Source organism: Rhinopithecus bieti, unplaced genomic scaffold (assembly GCF_001698545.2).
Source record: "Rhinopithecus bieti isolate Rb0 unplaced genomic scaffold, ASM169854v2 scaffold_20150, whole genome shotgun sequence".
Lineage (NCBI taxonomy): Eukaryota > Metazoa > Chordata > Mammalia > Primates > Cercopithecidae > Rhinopithecus > Rhinopithecus bieti.
In genome coordinates, this window is record NW_016810565.1 from 958,957 (window position 1) to 974,048 (window position 15,092).

Below are 15,092 nucleotides of genomic sequence, written 5' to 3' on the forward strand. Positions count from 1 at the left end.
ATTTATTTTGAGACAGAGTCTCACTCTGTTGCCCGGGCTGGAGTGCAGTGGCATGATCTCAACTCACTGCAACCTCCACCTCCCAGGTTCAAACAATTCTCGTGCCTCAGCAACCCAAGTAGCTGGGACTACAGGCGTGAGCCACTGTGCCCAACCTTAATTCTTACTTGACTTTTGATGATGCCCTATTTTAGTGTCTCAAATATCTGACTTGTGACAGCAGTAGATTTGATAATTCTCTTTGAATTAGGCAATGCGTCCAGCAGGAAGACAGGCCATGCCTGGGCTTCTACTCTTTGTCTTTGGGACAGGGAAGGGCTGGGGATAGGGAGGCACCCTGGTGTTTGCTTTGAGGAGCTTTCTTAGCCACCTTGAATCTCCTTCTGCCACTCTTCTTGAAAGTTACTGTCTCCAAACTGATGGCCCTGAATTAAAGAGATAATCCATTTTTTCATCCATTCAACATACATTTATCAGGTGCCTGTTTGCTAGAGACTGTGCCTCCTTAGAGGTTATAACATCCCTTCTTCTGTTCTCTTAAAGGATCACCTATGTATTCTTTTTGTTTGTTTGTTTATTTTCTTGTAGGTTTAGGTTATGCATGTGGCAAAAATGCACACAGTACAGAGGATATTCAGTGAACGTATGCTCCCTCACCTCACAGCCCTTCCTTTCCCTTCCCCAAAACAACTATTGTCGCTATTTCTTTGTCTCTGGTGACCTTTCTGTATTGGGTATATAAACATATATGTACATGTGTATATGGATACACACGCATGTTCAGTTCATATGATTTAAGTTCTTTGGTCTAAAGTTCTCAGACCAGGCAACTCTTCTTTTGAGTCACCCCAGAGGTTAAGAGCTGAGTCTCCAATGCTCCAGCAATTCTCTTTCTTCCTGCCAGGAAACTACTTTGATTTTACTGTCTTGACTTGTAAAAAGAGACTGACGATGTCTATCTGTCTTCCCAGAGTGACTGATGGGCCACCTTCTGGGGCGCCAGCCTGAGGCCCTCTCCTGCCCCGGCCTAGCTTTCTTCAGATCACTTCTCTGAGCGAGGAGGCGCTTTGGCTGCCAGCAGGAAATTCAGGGTCATGTCTAATATCAAAGAATGGATTATTTTTCCTGCCTTACCCAGCCTGTTAACTGACACCCAACACCATGGGCTGACACCCAGCACCAGGCTCCATGCCCTATTCTGTGCCAGTGGAGCAGAGAGTTGCGAGTTAGTGTCATATTTGTGACTTGTCAGCAGACATCATCCAAAACAAATGTTACTATTATTTGGGAGTTCTGTTACAGTAACACATAGAACAGCTGAAAACACACACATCCACCACCACGTGCACATGCGTGCATGCACGCACACACACACAAAATTCAAGTTCAAGCAATTTTGTTTCTGGGCTTCTCTTTGCACTCCTAAGTCCAAAGTGAGAGAGTACACAGGGGACTTGGGGCAAACTGAGGCCTGGTGCATGCAGCTCAGCTACACGTGGGAGCTTCCTGTGGGCTCATCTGCAGAAGGTCTGAGGCAGAGAACACAGATGCTTAGAACTCTGGCAGGAAAGAATGTTCATGGCATGTAAAGACCATGGCATAGTTGGATATCAGGCAGTCATATAGAAAAACCCATCCTGAATTTTCAATTTGAGGCCCCAGGAAATTTGGTTGGGTGAGTCATGGTCCTCAAATTATCTCCACAAGGAATCTGGTAGCTCAGACAGAAGGGCAGGACACTGCTGGGTTCTCCCTGTGCCTGGCCCCTCAGAGCCTTGATGTCTGGGGCCTGCCAGGCGCATGGATGTAATTACCAGGCAAGGCCAGGGTTTAGGTGAGCAGGGTGGGTTTTCTGAGCAAGAGGAAGAGTTCATTTGCTCTCTGGCACAAGATCTTGACTTTAATTCTTTGTACTGTTGTGACCTCCAGGTTTTTAGCCAGGCTGTGCTCACGAAGGACAGCAGGAAGGTGTCCTGTGAGATAGGGGAAGAGAGAAACAGGCTTACTGCCCTGGTATGTGTGTGCTGCTGAGCTGGCCCTTGGCTCCCTTCTCGGCCTTCAAACCCCACTCCACCCCTTCATGGGCCTTGACTCCAGATAAATCAAGTTGCTTCCTCTCCCCTTACATATACATTCTATGCCCTATACATTCGTACCCTATACAGTCTTGCCTCCAAGCCTTTGCTCTGTTTCCTCTACCTGAATATCCTTTTTCCAAATTCTACCTCTTTTTCTAGACCTGGTCCTCTGCCTTCTCTTCCAGGAGGCCTTCCTGGGTTCCTCCAGGTAGCTAGAGTCTTTCCTTCCTCCTGTGCTGGGATTCTGTTGTGTCTTACAGCAGAGCTGCTTGCATACATGCTATGAGACTGGAAACTCTTGGAGGGAGAGAGTTGCCCTTGCTCTTTCTTGAACCTCCTGGCTCCCTGCCCCTGACAGCTCTAGGGAGTGAGTATATAGAACTGTCTACCGGACGTGGTGGCTCACACCTGTAATCCCAGTACTTTGGGAGGCCGAGGCGGGCAGATCATGAGGTCAGGAGTTTGAGACCAGCCTGGCCAATATGGTGAAACCCCATCTCTACTGAAAATACAAAAAAAAAAAAAGAAGAGCTGAGCATGGTGGCATGCACCTGTAGTCCCAGCTACTTGGGAGGCTGAGGCAGAAGCATGGCTTGAACCCGGGAGGTGGAGGTTGCAGTGAACCAAGATTACGCCACTGCACTCCAGTCTGGGTGACAGAGCGAGACTCTGTCAAAAAAAAAAAAAAAAAAAAAGAACTCTCACATGGTATTCTCTAGCAAGAAGCATACACAGAAGGCCTGCTTCTCAGCCCATCCCACACGCCCGGGGTATGCAGATGCCCACGTTGCCGGCGGGTCAGTCCTGCGGGGTTTCTCCTGGCGCTGTAGGCCTCAGGGGTGGGTGCTTCCTGGCTTACATGAGAACTCCGGGGTTGGCAGCCTCCCCGGGTCTGTTCCCTGCTGAGCCTGGTCTCCCCTTGCTCTCTGCGCAGCTCGATGACCTGTACTTGATCGCCATCTGCCATCGCCGGGGCATCAGATCCCTACGCGACCTTACTCCGGAGCACCTGCCGCTGCTCAGGAACATCCTCCACCAGGGGCAGGTGAGTGGCTTCACCAAACCACATGGAAGCCCAGGGAAATTAGACTCAGATTCCAGTGTGTTCCTGGGCCCCTTTCCTAACCCTTCCCAGAGTCTGTCTTGGAGAGACTTCTCTCTGGATACCAGTCTCGGGGACCCCATTAGGCTCTTCAGGTTGAGGAGCAGGGCTCTTTGTCCCTGGTCCTGCCTGGCGCCCCAGCTCTGCTTTCAGCCACCTTTCCTCACCCTCACACGCCTTCCTCAGCCTTTCTGCATCCGGGATGCACTTCCACCCCTCACCCCATAGACTCTGGTCCTTAAGTCCTGGCCCCTCCTACTCCAGGATCACCTGTCTCTCTCACGACAACCATGACAACCACATCATGCCAGAGTTTCTTGGGAGTATGGGCACATGACTTCGATATGTGTGTACACGTGTGTCTCCTTGTCTAGAGTGAAGACAGGCTGAATTCTGTAGCACCTGGTGTTCTGGGATACTTTCTGTCTGGGATATTTGTTGAATTGAATGAAATTATCAGGGCTCTAAACAGAGCCCAGGAGCAGCGGGGGATAGGGGAAGAGTGTCTAGAATCTTGGGTGTGGTCCTGGCCTGACATTTGGACCCTAACCAGCTGAGTGGCCTGGGGTGGGTCACTTCACCTCCCTAAACCACATTATCTAGATGGATCCCTTCTAAATCCACCATCCTATGGGGCTGGGTCTCAGTCTTTTTTCCACTCTGAAATGTGATGATCTGCCTAACACGCCAGAGCGAGCAGTCACAACGATGCCCAGCCAGGAGAGAGGTTGGCCCCTTTGTGACCAGTGCTGCTTCGAGGTATTAATGCAGACCTGGAGGAAAGGCTCTGCCCACACCCAGCTTCCCCCTGCCGCTGGGCCCCAATCTGTCTTCCCTCCTGCCCACCCATGGCACCACCCCTCGGCTGCCTTTATCTTTGTGGGGTGACTTGTTCAGATCCTGAAGCAGTTCCTGGATATTACAAATAGCAGAGAACGGTGTCTTTCTCTTGAGGAGATGCCAGGCCAACACTTTGATCTGCCCAAGGAGCTCTGACAGCTCCACCCTGGCAGGCAGACCTCACTTACTCCAGGATGCCCCTCAGGTGCCTTGGCCCTGGTCCCACCCTGCTGCAGAGATTCCTGCGGTGAGCTCCAAATGCAGAACACAGTTCTGGGGTGTATACTGAGCCCACTGAGGCCCTAGTATTTTTCTCTTCACCTCTGACCACCTCAGTGATTTGCCCACAATGGAGATAAGAGTCTCCGCTTAATTCTATGCCTTGCAGGCTCCTGAAGGTGGAGGCTGGTAGAAGACCCGCCCCTGAGCAAGGCGGAGGTGGGCAGGGGAGCCAGGGCCACAGTCAGGGCTTTCCTCTTCTGCAAGGAGCCCACCGAGACTGCCCCAGGTCTGTGTGGGAGCAGCCCTCCCACACCCCTTCCACAGTCCTTGTTCTTTCAGCAAATTCTCAGCATAGCCCCATCCCCATCTTCATTGTTTCCAAGCTCCAGCCTGTCCTGTGCTAAAAGAGAGAATGAGGCTTCCTCCCATCCACTTCATGACTGATTAAATGCTCCTAAATCATGAAAGTCCCCATAGTCTTGGGAGTCTGGGGCCTGTCTGTAGACACTGGGCCTTCCAAGATTCCCGGCAGCAGCTGTTTGAGGAAGCCAGTGTTTTATCCACGTTGGGTGGGGAATGCTGATTGAGGCCGCTCCCCCCTTCTTTTGGGAGAAAGAGTCTCAGCTTTGCTGCTGTCACCTGCACTTGTGGATTTCCTAGACTAGAAGACAGAGGAAGCTGAAGCAGACAGCAGGCAGAGAGCTGTTCGGAGGGTTTTTATGAGCTGTCCCAGGTCAACCCGGGATTCAGACGGGAGGAGGGTCTCGGTGGGGACGTGGCACCGGGCCTCAGACAGCACGATGACTCCTGGCCTGCCTGCCCCTGTCTCATCAGGAGGCCATCCTGCAGCGCTACCAGATGAAGGGAGACCGTCTGCGAGTATACCTGCACTACCTGCCCTCCTACTACCACCTGCATGTGCACTTCACCGCCCTGGGCTTCGAGGCCCCTGGCTCAGGCGTGGAGCGGGCCCACCTGCTGGCTGAGGTGATCGAGAACCTGGAGTGTGACCCCAGGCACTACCAGCAGCGCACGCTCACCTTCGCCCTCAGGGCCGACGACCCCCTGGCTCAAGCTCTTGCAGGAGGCTCAGCAAAGCTGAATTAACTCAGGCAGAAGAGCACAGATGTGTGGGATTGGGGGAGAAGTGGGGACAAGATTTTTTATCTCCAAGTGAATTTTCTAAAAATGTATTTTGTACCGGCTTATTCCTAGTAGTGAATAAACTAGTGGGCTCACTCAGTGTGGACAGTGTGGCCTGGGAGGCAGACAGATGGTGGGGGAGAGTGGGTGGGTAGAACCTGTGGGAAGGCCTTGAGAATGGTGGAAAGTCTCCAGGTGGTGGTTTCAACTGACGGGTGGGAACTGCCGTGGAAGGGTGCCAAAGGCCTTCTCCAAGCCCCAGGGCTCACCGTCCGTGGTGGCTTCCTTGTCCCCACTCTGTGCCTCTCCTGTTTGCACTCCTTATTCTGCTCCTCCCCCTCTCCCCTCCTCCTTCCTCTGCCATCCACCTCTCCTTTGAGGAGTTCCCCAAAAAACCAAACTTGGAACCTTTCAGGAAATTATCTATAGAGGTTTCTGATGGCACTTCCTCCTTCCAGCAGTGAGGTCACACCCCCCTGTGAGTCAGTCAACCCTGTTGATAAACTTCTTGTTGACGAGGATAGGGGCTTGGTGCCTGGAAATGGGCGGGTGTTAATATGAATCAGATTATGCAAGCCCGAAAAGCCTGCCTTGCTCTGTTATTTGGTCAGTGAGTCCCCGGCCTTGAGTTTTTATCTCGGCAGGAAGACAAAACAGACTCACATGAAGCAGCCAGAAGATCAAGTGCCAAACAGTGAATCAGCAAAGGGCAAATGATATGGTTGCAGTTGAATACAAAAGCCCAGAGGCGGCTCAGGTTCAATGCCTATCAGAGGCAGATGTTCAGAGGATCTTGAGACCAGGAAGGGACCTCACAATGTCAGAGGCTGAAGACCAGTTAGGGAGCCATCAGGACTTACCTAGGAAGGGTGACACCTGCCACCGCTCAAGCAGAGCAGGGACATGGCTTGTATGGGCGGTCACACAGGTAAACACAAGGCTTTCTCTCCAGCACACAGGACCAAGGCATCGTGCTGCCAGAGGGGCTGGCATTTGCCACTTTGTCAGAGTAGGGCTGTGGATTTTGTGCCTTGCTTGAGAAGCTCTCGGGGATGGCAGGATGGTAGGCTCTTAAGTGACAGCCATGGTGAGGCTTGAGGCACAGTGGGTGGTCCTTACTCTCCATCCCTTGCCTGAGAACCAGGAAGCCTCATTCAGAGACTAGCCCCTGCACTTGCAGGTGGTAGCGCAGGTGCAGCCAGCCTGCTTCAGGGTCTCAGGGCCTGCTGTGGACCCCTGTGGCCCTGGGAGAGACTTCTTAGAAACAGCAGAATCACCAACATGGTGAAACGCCATCTCTACTAAAAATAGAACAAATTCGCCCGGCGTGGTGGTGGGCTTCTGTAAGCCCAGCTACTCGGGAGGCTGAAGCAGGAGAATCGCTTGAACCCTAGAGGTGGAGGTTGCAGTGTGCCACTGCACTTCAGCCTGGGTGACAGAGCAAGACTCCGTCTCAAAGAAAAAATAAAAAAATAAAAAAGAAACAGCCGGGAAGTGGAGGGTGTGGTCAGAAAGCCTCAGGGACCTGCTTCAGCCTTCAGGGAGTTCGGATGAGGCACAACGAAGCCACTGGCCTCCACTCAGCCATTCTTCCCTGCAGCTGGTTTTTTTTTTTTTTTTTTTTTTTTTGAGACAATCTTGCTTTGTCACCCAGGCTGGAGTGCAGTGGCGCATCTCGCCTCACTGCAACCTCCGCCTCCCAGGTTCAAGTGATTCTCCTGCCTCAGCCTCCCGAGTAGCTAGGGCTATAGGAGTGCACCACCACACCCAGCTAATTTTTGTATTTTTAGTAGAAATGGGGTTTCACCATGTTGGCCAGGCTGGTCTCCAACTCCTGGACTCAGGTGATCCACCCGTCTCAGCCTCCCAAAGTACTGGGATTCCAGGCGTGAGTCACGGCGCCCAGCCCCCTGCATTACTTCAACAGTCCCTAGATTCAGGCAACATGGAGTTCCAGCCAAGGAACTTTGAGGTGGTGACCAATGCAGGGGTCTGACAGAACCAGCAGGACCCATTTCATGGCCACCACACATCTGACTGACTCTTTCTTGGGCTAAGCAAATACTTCTGTGGGCAGTGACACTGGCAGCTGCTGGGGTCTTGGGGGCAGGAAGCTGGATGGAGGTCTTTTCCCCGAGCAGTGTCCAGCTTGCAGGAATGCTCCCTAGGTCTCAGTTGTGCCCATTCCAGGTCCAGGGGAAAGAAGTGACCCGCTTCCCCTCTGAAAGTTTGCTTGTGGTCCCGACAAGCAAACACGGGCTCCATCTCCAGCACCGCCACGGAGCAGAGGGAGGCCTCCCTGTGGAGCAGCCCTTCCCTGTGGCCTGAGCCCATGCCCTCCTGCCCAGCCCCTAATGGTGCCGCTGGAGGGTCTGGCTCGGTGGCCTCCTGCTGACCTTGCCGTTCCTTCCCCTCATCTTGTAGCGCCTGGCCCCTGGAGGAAGGTGGGTAGGAATTTGACACTGGATGAATAAAGGTTTGAGGGGCAAGAGATGGGACAGAGTTCACCCAACGGGACAGACAAGGCTGGGAGTCACAGCAGAGGGCAGGCATTCAGGTCTGGAGAGGCAGAGCATGGAGACAGGGACCCACACGCTGGAAGGCTTCTCGACTCCCCTAAGGGGCTGGTCAGTTCTGTCTTCCTTCTGCCCAATCTGTGGGGAGGGGCCTCTCTGGGATAGCATCCCCTGACTCCTCTCCCAGCCTCGTTTATCTTCACCACGGTACAGAAGGGGGCCCCTCTCCAGGCTTCACCACTTAACTTTTCTTGTACATGGAAAGACAAGCCTCTGCTAGAAGCCTGGCAAGGGTTCCCCTTCAGAGCCAGTCAGTGCTCTGCTGCTGTAATCGCCAGGGACCCTGACGGTACGGTCCCCATGCAGCTCCCTCCCTCAATCCAACCCTCTTTGGGCTTATCACCTTCAAGGTCTAGAGTGCACCAGGGTTGGCTGCTCTGCCAAGCCCTGTTGAAACTCCTAAAAGCATAGTCTGTCTTTATAGGGTGACCTTCATATCAGACTCCTGGGAAACTCAAGATGATAGCTTTGCATATAGTGTCTCCTTTTGTTCCTATTTGTGTGTTTTCCGCTTTCCCCACTAGACTGAGAGGGTCTTGAGGGTAGGAGCTTTGTTTTAGTTATCTCTGTATCCCTGGCCCCTAAGACACTACCTGGCTCCGCAAACCAACCTTTGAGACAAAGCAACATTATAACACTACATTCATATAGCAGGTCATTTCATGACCCACATTCTCGTTCCTTTTTACAAAGAAATGGGCTCAGGATGTCTTGTCCAGCATTATGGAGTGAACGTCAGCTCCAGGAAGCAGAGACTTCTGGCCTTTTGTTCACCGTTTCCCCAGAACCTAGGGTAGTGACTCACCTATAAGTGCTCAATAAACATGTGGTGAATGGAGGACCAGAGCCAGGCTCTGAATGAGGCATCCTGGATCTCAGGCAGGGGATGGACAGTAAGGACCTGCCCCGCTACCTCATGCTTTCCTCCTGCTATCACTTAAGAGCCCATCATCCTTCTGTCCTGATCAAGCCACAACCTGCAGCCCTGCCTTGACAAAACGGCAAATGCCAGCGCCTCTCTGGCAGCATGACACCTTGGTCCTGTGTGCTGCAGAGTGTGCCTCACATGCTGAACTGTGTGCCCACAGAAGCATGCCGTGCCCCCGCTCTGCTGGAGCAGTGGCAGATGTCACCCTTCCTAGATAAATCCTGGACGGCTCCATGACTGGCTTTTAGCCCCAACACTTGGCCTACATTCTTTCTGGCTCGGTTGGAGAAGGAAAGAAGCAGTTGGAAGCATGACTGCTATTGTTCCTTGGCTTCTCTCCGTTTGCCTCAAAGTTTTCCTAACAGAGCAAAATTGCTGAGTGGTCTCTATTTATCAACATGAAACAGAAAAATACCATCTCAGGCTCCCCATTCCATGTCCCTCGTGAATACAGATCCCCGAACTGAGAAATAAGAAACAACTACATACGAAGTAATACTTGAAAATGTTTCTCTTGTAATGCTCCCATATCCAAAACATTTGAATATATTTATTTTATTGATGTAGGTCTGCCAACTCTTCCTTCTCAGGAAGGACTGTTTTTATTCCAAACATGTATATATAAGGTTAAAACGTACTTTTTAAAATAAGTAGATAGTGATAATTATTGATAGTTGTTTTTAAAATAGCGTTGCCTAACAAAATAAATGTTGGCAAACCTAAGTTTGTTCTATTATAATATTATTGACATTACATTGAATTCGGAAATCCATGTCAACTTGAAGTTACCAAGTTTTAACCACTGTTAGAAAATAAGCAGGAACGAAATCTGTTTCAAGTGTTTCAATATGATTTAATAAACAGGTTTTGAGCATCTACCCCCACCCCCTTTTGGTTTTTTTGCAAGCACTTGGAGGCAGAGCTCATGTGGAGCTTACAATTTAGTGAGGAACACAGGCATTAATTACAAAGTAATTACAATGCTGATGAGTGTGTTGAAGTGGAGGGCTACGAGGCTTCAGTCCCGAAAAGCTAAACCTGCAGACTAAAACTTAAAAAAAAAAAAAAATTATTTAATTGGCAAATAAAAATAGTATACATTTATGGTGTACAACATGATATTTTGTTATATGTATACATTGTGGAATCACTAAATCAGGCTAATTAACATATGCACTATCTCACATACTTACCATTTTGTAATGGTGAGAACATTTAAAATCTCTGCGAGCAATTTTCAAGTATACAGTATATATATATACATATTTTTTTTGAGACAGAGTCTCGCTGTGTCACCCAGGCTGGAGTGCAATGGCGCAATCTCAACTCACTGCAACCTCTGCCTCCCGGGTTCAAGTGATTCTCATGCCTCAGCCTCCCGAGTAGCTGGGATTACAGGCACGCACCACCACGCCTGGCTAATTTTGTAGTTTTAGTAGAGGCAGGATTTCACTATGTTGGCCAAGCTGGTCTAGAACTCCTGACCTCAAGTGATCTGCCTGCCTTAGCCTCCCAAAGTGCTGGGATTACAGGCGTGAGCCACCACGCCCCACCCAGTACATTGTTATTAACTATTGTCACCATGTGGCACAATAGATTTCTGGAACTTCTTCCTCCCACCCAACTGAAAGTTTGCATTCTTTCACCATCTCCCTATTCCGACAGACAACCACCATTCTACTCTCTGCTTCTGTGAGTTCCACTTTGTTAGGTTCTACACGTGAGATCACGCAGTGTTTGTCTTCTTGTGCTCTAGGCTGGATCTTGGTCATCAGCCCAATGACAAGCAGAGCAAAGGCCCAGAAGTTAGGGAGACCAGGGCTCAGTGTGGCTGGCACTGAGAACTGAGCTTCGAGTGTGGGCCCCCACATACATTTAGGACTCTAGCCAATTTTCCCTTCAGAACCACGATGAAGAACTGAAAGCCAAGGCCAAGAAAATCTTTAATTCTGTTTAGTTCTGTTCCTCCCCTGCTTGAGAAGCAGAGTGGTCTGATGGCTCCAACACAGAATCTGTGCCATAACCAAGTCGCATCTGGGGCAAGTTACATAACTGCTCATGAAATAGGAGTGATCACAGTGCTTCCCCCAGAGGGTTTTTGTGAGGGTTAAATAAGAATTTTGTGGGACATAGTAATCACTCAGTAAATGTTCTGGTCTGAGAGTGACCAAAAGGATGGAACTAGAGATATTTGGGCATGAATGTCTGTGTTCCCCTAAAATTCATATGTGGAAATCCTAACCCCCAAAGCAATCGTGGGGCCTTTGGGAAGTGATTAGGCCATGAAGGTGGGGGGCCCCATTAATGGGATTAGTGTCTCACAGAAGAGATCCCAGAGTCACCCCTAGGCCTTTCCCCTCACTGTGAGGTTACAGTGAGAAGACGACCTTCTGTGAACCAGGAAGCAGGCTGCTGGCATCTTGATCTCAGACTTTCTAGCCTACAGAACTGTGAGAGATTTCTGTAGTTTATAAGCCACCCAGTCTATACTTCGTATAACAGACCAAACAAAGACAATATTAAAAGTAACTTCCTGATTAGAAGCGCTATGAAATGCTAGACTACGCATGGAACCAAGAGGTTTTATTTATTTATTTTTTGAGACAGAGTCTCACTCTGTTGCCCAGGCTAGAGCGCAGTGGCTCAATCTCAGCTCACTGCAACCTCCGCCTCCCGGGTTCAAATGATTCTCCTGCCTCAGCCTCCTGAGTAGTTGGGATTACAGGCACCGACCGCCACACCCGGTTAATTTTTGTGTTTTTAGTAGAGATGGGGTTTCACCATGTTGGCAGGCCGGTCTCGAAATCCTGACCTCAGGTGATCTGCCCACCTCGGCCTCCCAAAGGCATAAGCCACCACTCCTGGCCAACCAAGAGGTTTTAAGGAAAAAAGCCATAAACTTTTGGTGGTTAATTGACTGTGGCCCTAAACAGAGGCAGGGGCTGCATGCAATGACTTCTCAGGATCTCTTTCAGCCTACAGGTTCCTGGAATGCATTTTAGCTAACACAACAACAGTGATGTCCCTTGCTATTGAGAACCCTGGGAACAGCTCAGCTCCATGGTCCAGCCATATAAATCTGATAAAAATAGGAGCTGAAATACCATCCTGGAGTTGCTATTTTTAAAAGCATCTGAGATGCTGGATGGGGTGTATTTCTTCCTCAAACACATCTTGCTGTTCCCTCCTCTTGGTGGGCAGGATACTAGCGTGGCACATGAGACAGGAGCTGTTCCACGCTGCTGCTCACACCCACTCCTGCTACAGAAGGGCTGCAGGACCAGGGCTTCCCAGGTCTAGATGCACCTCCTCCTCCCTCTGCTCCTGAGGCCCCTCTGGTTGCCCCAGCACAGAGGTGTCCTGCCATTTCCACCAAGGAGAAACACAGGAGAGTTTGGGAGGCAAAGGAAATGGGAATGGAGGCAGCACTGATGGCTTGGAAGGGGAATGTTCCTCAGGTTACCTTGGCCCCACTTTGGCACAGTTAACATCCAAAAGAAATGGTCCCCGTGGGCCAAAGCCCTGCTTACCCCATCCTACTGCCTCTTGCTGAGCTGCTCATAATGTGCTGTAGTTGCACCAAAGGGGTGCCTGGGGTCAAAAAAGCGCAAGGAGAGGAGAGAGGAAAGGAGAGGAGAGAGGAGAGGAGAGGAGAGTAGAGGGAAAGGAAAGATGGAAAGAAAAGAAAAGAAAAAAGAAAAGAGAGAGAGAAAGGAAGGAAGAAAGAAAGGAAAGAAGGAAGAAAAGAGAAAGAAAAAGAAAAGAGAGAGAGAGAAAGAAGAGAAGAGAAGAAGAAAGGCACCAGAATTCTTCCCTCCTGCCCCAAAGATGATAGGGCTTCTAGGCAGTGAGCTGAGCTTCTGGCCCTGCTGTTAAGAAACTGGAGGGAAAAGATCATCATGAGTAAGCACATTGTGGCCTAACCTGAGGGGAGCAGAATTACAGTTAGCTTCTGGGCACCTAGTAACCAGGCTTGGGATAAGCTGGGGGAAGGAGGGGGAGAGGCCTGAATACAGCTTATAGGTTAGAAAAGGCATGCCACCTGCGTAGTAACAGCACACACTTATATATAGCAAGTTATGCTTTCAGAGCAAATTTGCATCCATTGCCTGATTTAATGCCAACGAATAGCCCTTTGAATAAGCAGTTATTTCCATTTTTCCCACCTAGTAAGAAAACTAAAGCTATTTAGTGGCAGAGATAGAGTTGGAACTCAGGTCTCCAGGAACAAATGCTGGTTCTTAAGTTCCATTTTCTGGTAGAGTGACATTTACGTGATTCACGGCAAGAACTGCAAACTGTGCTTAGATCTAGTTCATCAAATGGCCAAGTTTAGAGGCTGGGCTGATGCTTGGATCAGTTCTGCCAGATTCACCTAGTTATTGAGGGCAGCTGCTTACTCCCTTTGGGCCAGTTTTCCCATCTGTAGAACAAGGAGGCTCTTCCTTCTTCCTCGACTTGCCCAAGGCAGGGACTTAGTCATTGTGTTCTTTATACCCAGCTTAATTCCAGGCCTGGAGATGGCATGCAATAGTTGTTGAATGGCTCACGCCTGTAATCTCAACACTTTGGGAGGCCAAGGCGAGCGGATCACAAGGTCAAGATATTGAGACCATCCTGGCCAACATGGTGAAACCTCGTCTCTACTAAAAATACAAAATTAGCTGGGCGTGGTGGTGGGTGCCTGTAGTCCCAGCTACTTGGGAGGCTGAGGCAGGAGAATCACTGGAACCTGGGAGGCGGAGGTTGCAGTGAGCCAAGATGGCACCACTGCACTCCAGCCTGGCGACAGAGCGAGACTCCGTCTCAAAATAATAAATAAATAAATTAATTAATTAATAGTTGTTGAATCTATGTTTGACTGACTAAGCCAAAGGAACCATATTCAAACAAAATTAGACACTGGTGAAATGCCAAACAGCTTCTGCCCGTGCAAGGAATGATTTAGGATGGAGCACAGTCAGCTGCAGAGGAACAACTTGGAGGCAGACTCTCCTTATTCAGCTCATTTGGAGCAGAGCTTCCTGAGTTGGGGGTTCTTGACAGATAAGTCCTCCAGCTTCAGCTGAAGCAGGCTTGGAGCTGCCACTTCTCTGAACCCCCTCGCACTTACTGTCAATTACTCACACCTTGCACTTAGTCACATCCTATCCTGCCTGGTTCTTGAATGGAGTCCATGGTGAGCCTTCTCTGTGCCGCTGGATGGTAAGCTTCCTGGGGACAGGGAATGGGTCTGACACTTTCCTTGGAGCCCCTGGCGCTGCCGGCACAAGGCTGTTCACACTTGGGGCTCCGGAAACACTGTGCTGACCTACGAAAGGGACTGGCCTGGGGGCTGTGGATTGTCCTGCAGGGTGACTTCTGAACTGCTCTGCAGCCTGGGCAGTTCCCAGGTTTACTGGGGCAATGCCTGGGTCCAAGGAACCAGGGTCAGGGGCCCAGGGGTTTCTTCCTGGAGACAGGATGCCTGGCGCCTTCAATAACGGAAAGGAAACTGAGAAACTTTCTGAGGCCAAGATAAAGAGTATGCAAGTGAGGGGTGCACAGGGAGCAGTTTGGAGGTGGCAGGCCCCAACCGAAGCAGAGGAAGGGCCCACGTCTGGGCCCAGGGGACTGACTGGCTGCCTTGCGTGCATGGGGCATGGGAAGCATAGGCTCCCGGAAGAAGGCCCTACCTCCCCCCTGCCTCAGTTTCCCCAGTGAGGGAAGGACACGGTTCCCCGTGCGACAGAGCACTGAACCCTTTCTTGATTTCTCATTGTTCCCGGGAGGGTACGCATTGGCTGCGCTGGCCATACCCACCCTGGCACCACTCACAGGCAGCGCCTGCCCTGGCCCTGTGCTCACCCCATCATGCCTCCTCTTCCGCCTCTCCGCCCCTCCGGCACCCTCGGCGCCCCTGCTTGCCTCCGTCCGGGCCTCGGAGGCGCGCACACCATCCCAAGCCGGCGACCGCACAGCATCGCCCCCGCCCTTCCCCCTCCTCCACCCCGCCCTTTCTCCCCCTCCCGGTAGCTCCTGGGAGTCGGGCCGCCGTGTGCGCAAGCGTGTCCAACCCCTTCCCCGCCCTCAGCCCGGGCCCGGGCCCCCGCCTCCCCTGCAGGCGGACTCGCCCGCTCCCAGGCCGGCCCCGCGCCCGGGACAGGGACCGGGCCGAGCGTAGCCGTCGCGCCAGCGCTGCGCCGCCGGTCGGTGCGCCTAGC

The 15,092-nt window shown here is 51.1% G+C and overlaps 1 protein-coding gene across 1 annotated transcript in view; it reads left to right on the forward strand.

The window, feature by feature from the left end:
- Nucleotides 1–5,480, forward strand: part of DCPS (decapping enzyme, scavenger) — a 41,305-nt gene extending 35,825 nt beyond the window's left edge. Inside the window, 3 exon segments of the mRNA XM_017892272.1 lie at nt 3,013–3,123; nt 5,077–5,310; nt 5,312–5,480. Of these exon segments, the coding sequence (XP_017747761.1) occupies nt 3,013–3,123; nt 5,077–5,310; nt 5,312–5,344 (378 nt within the window). The 3' untranslated portion in view covers nt 5,345–5,480.
- The last annotated feature ends 9,612 nt before the right edge of the window (nt 5,481–15,092 follow it).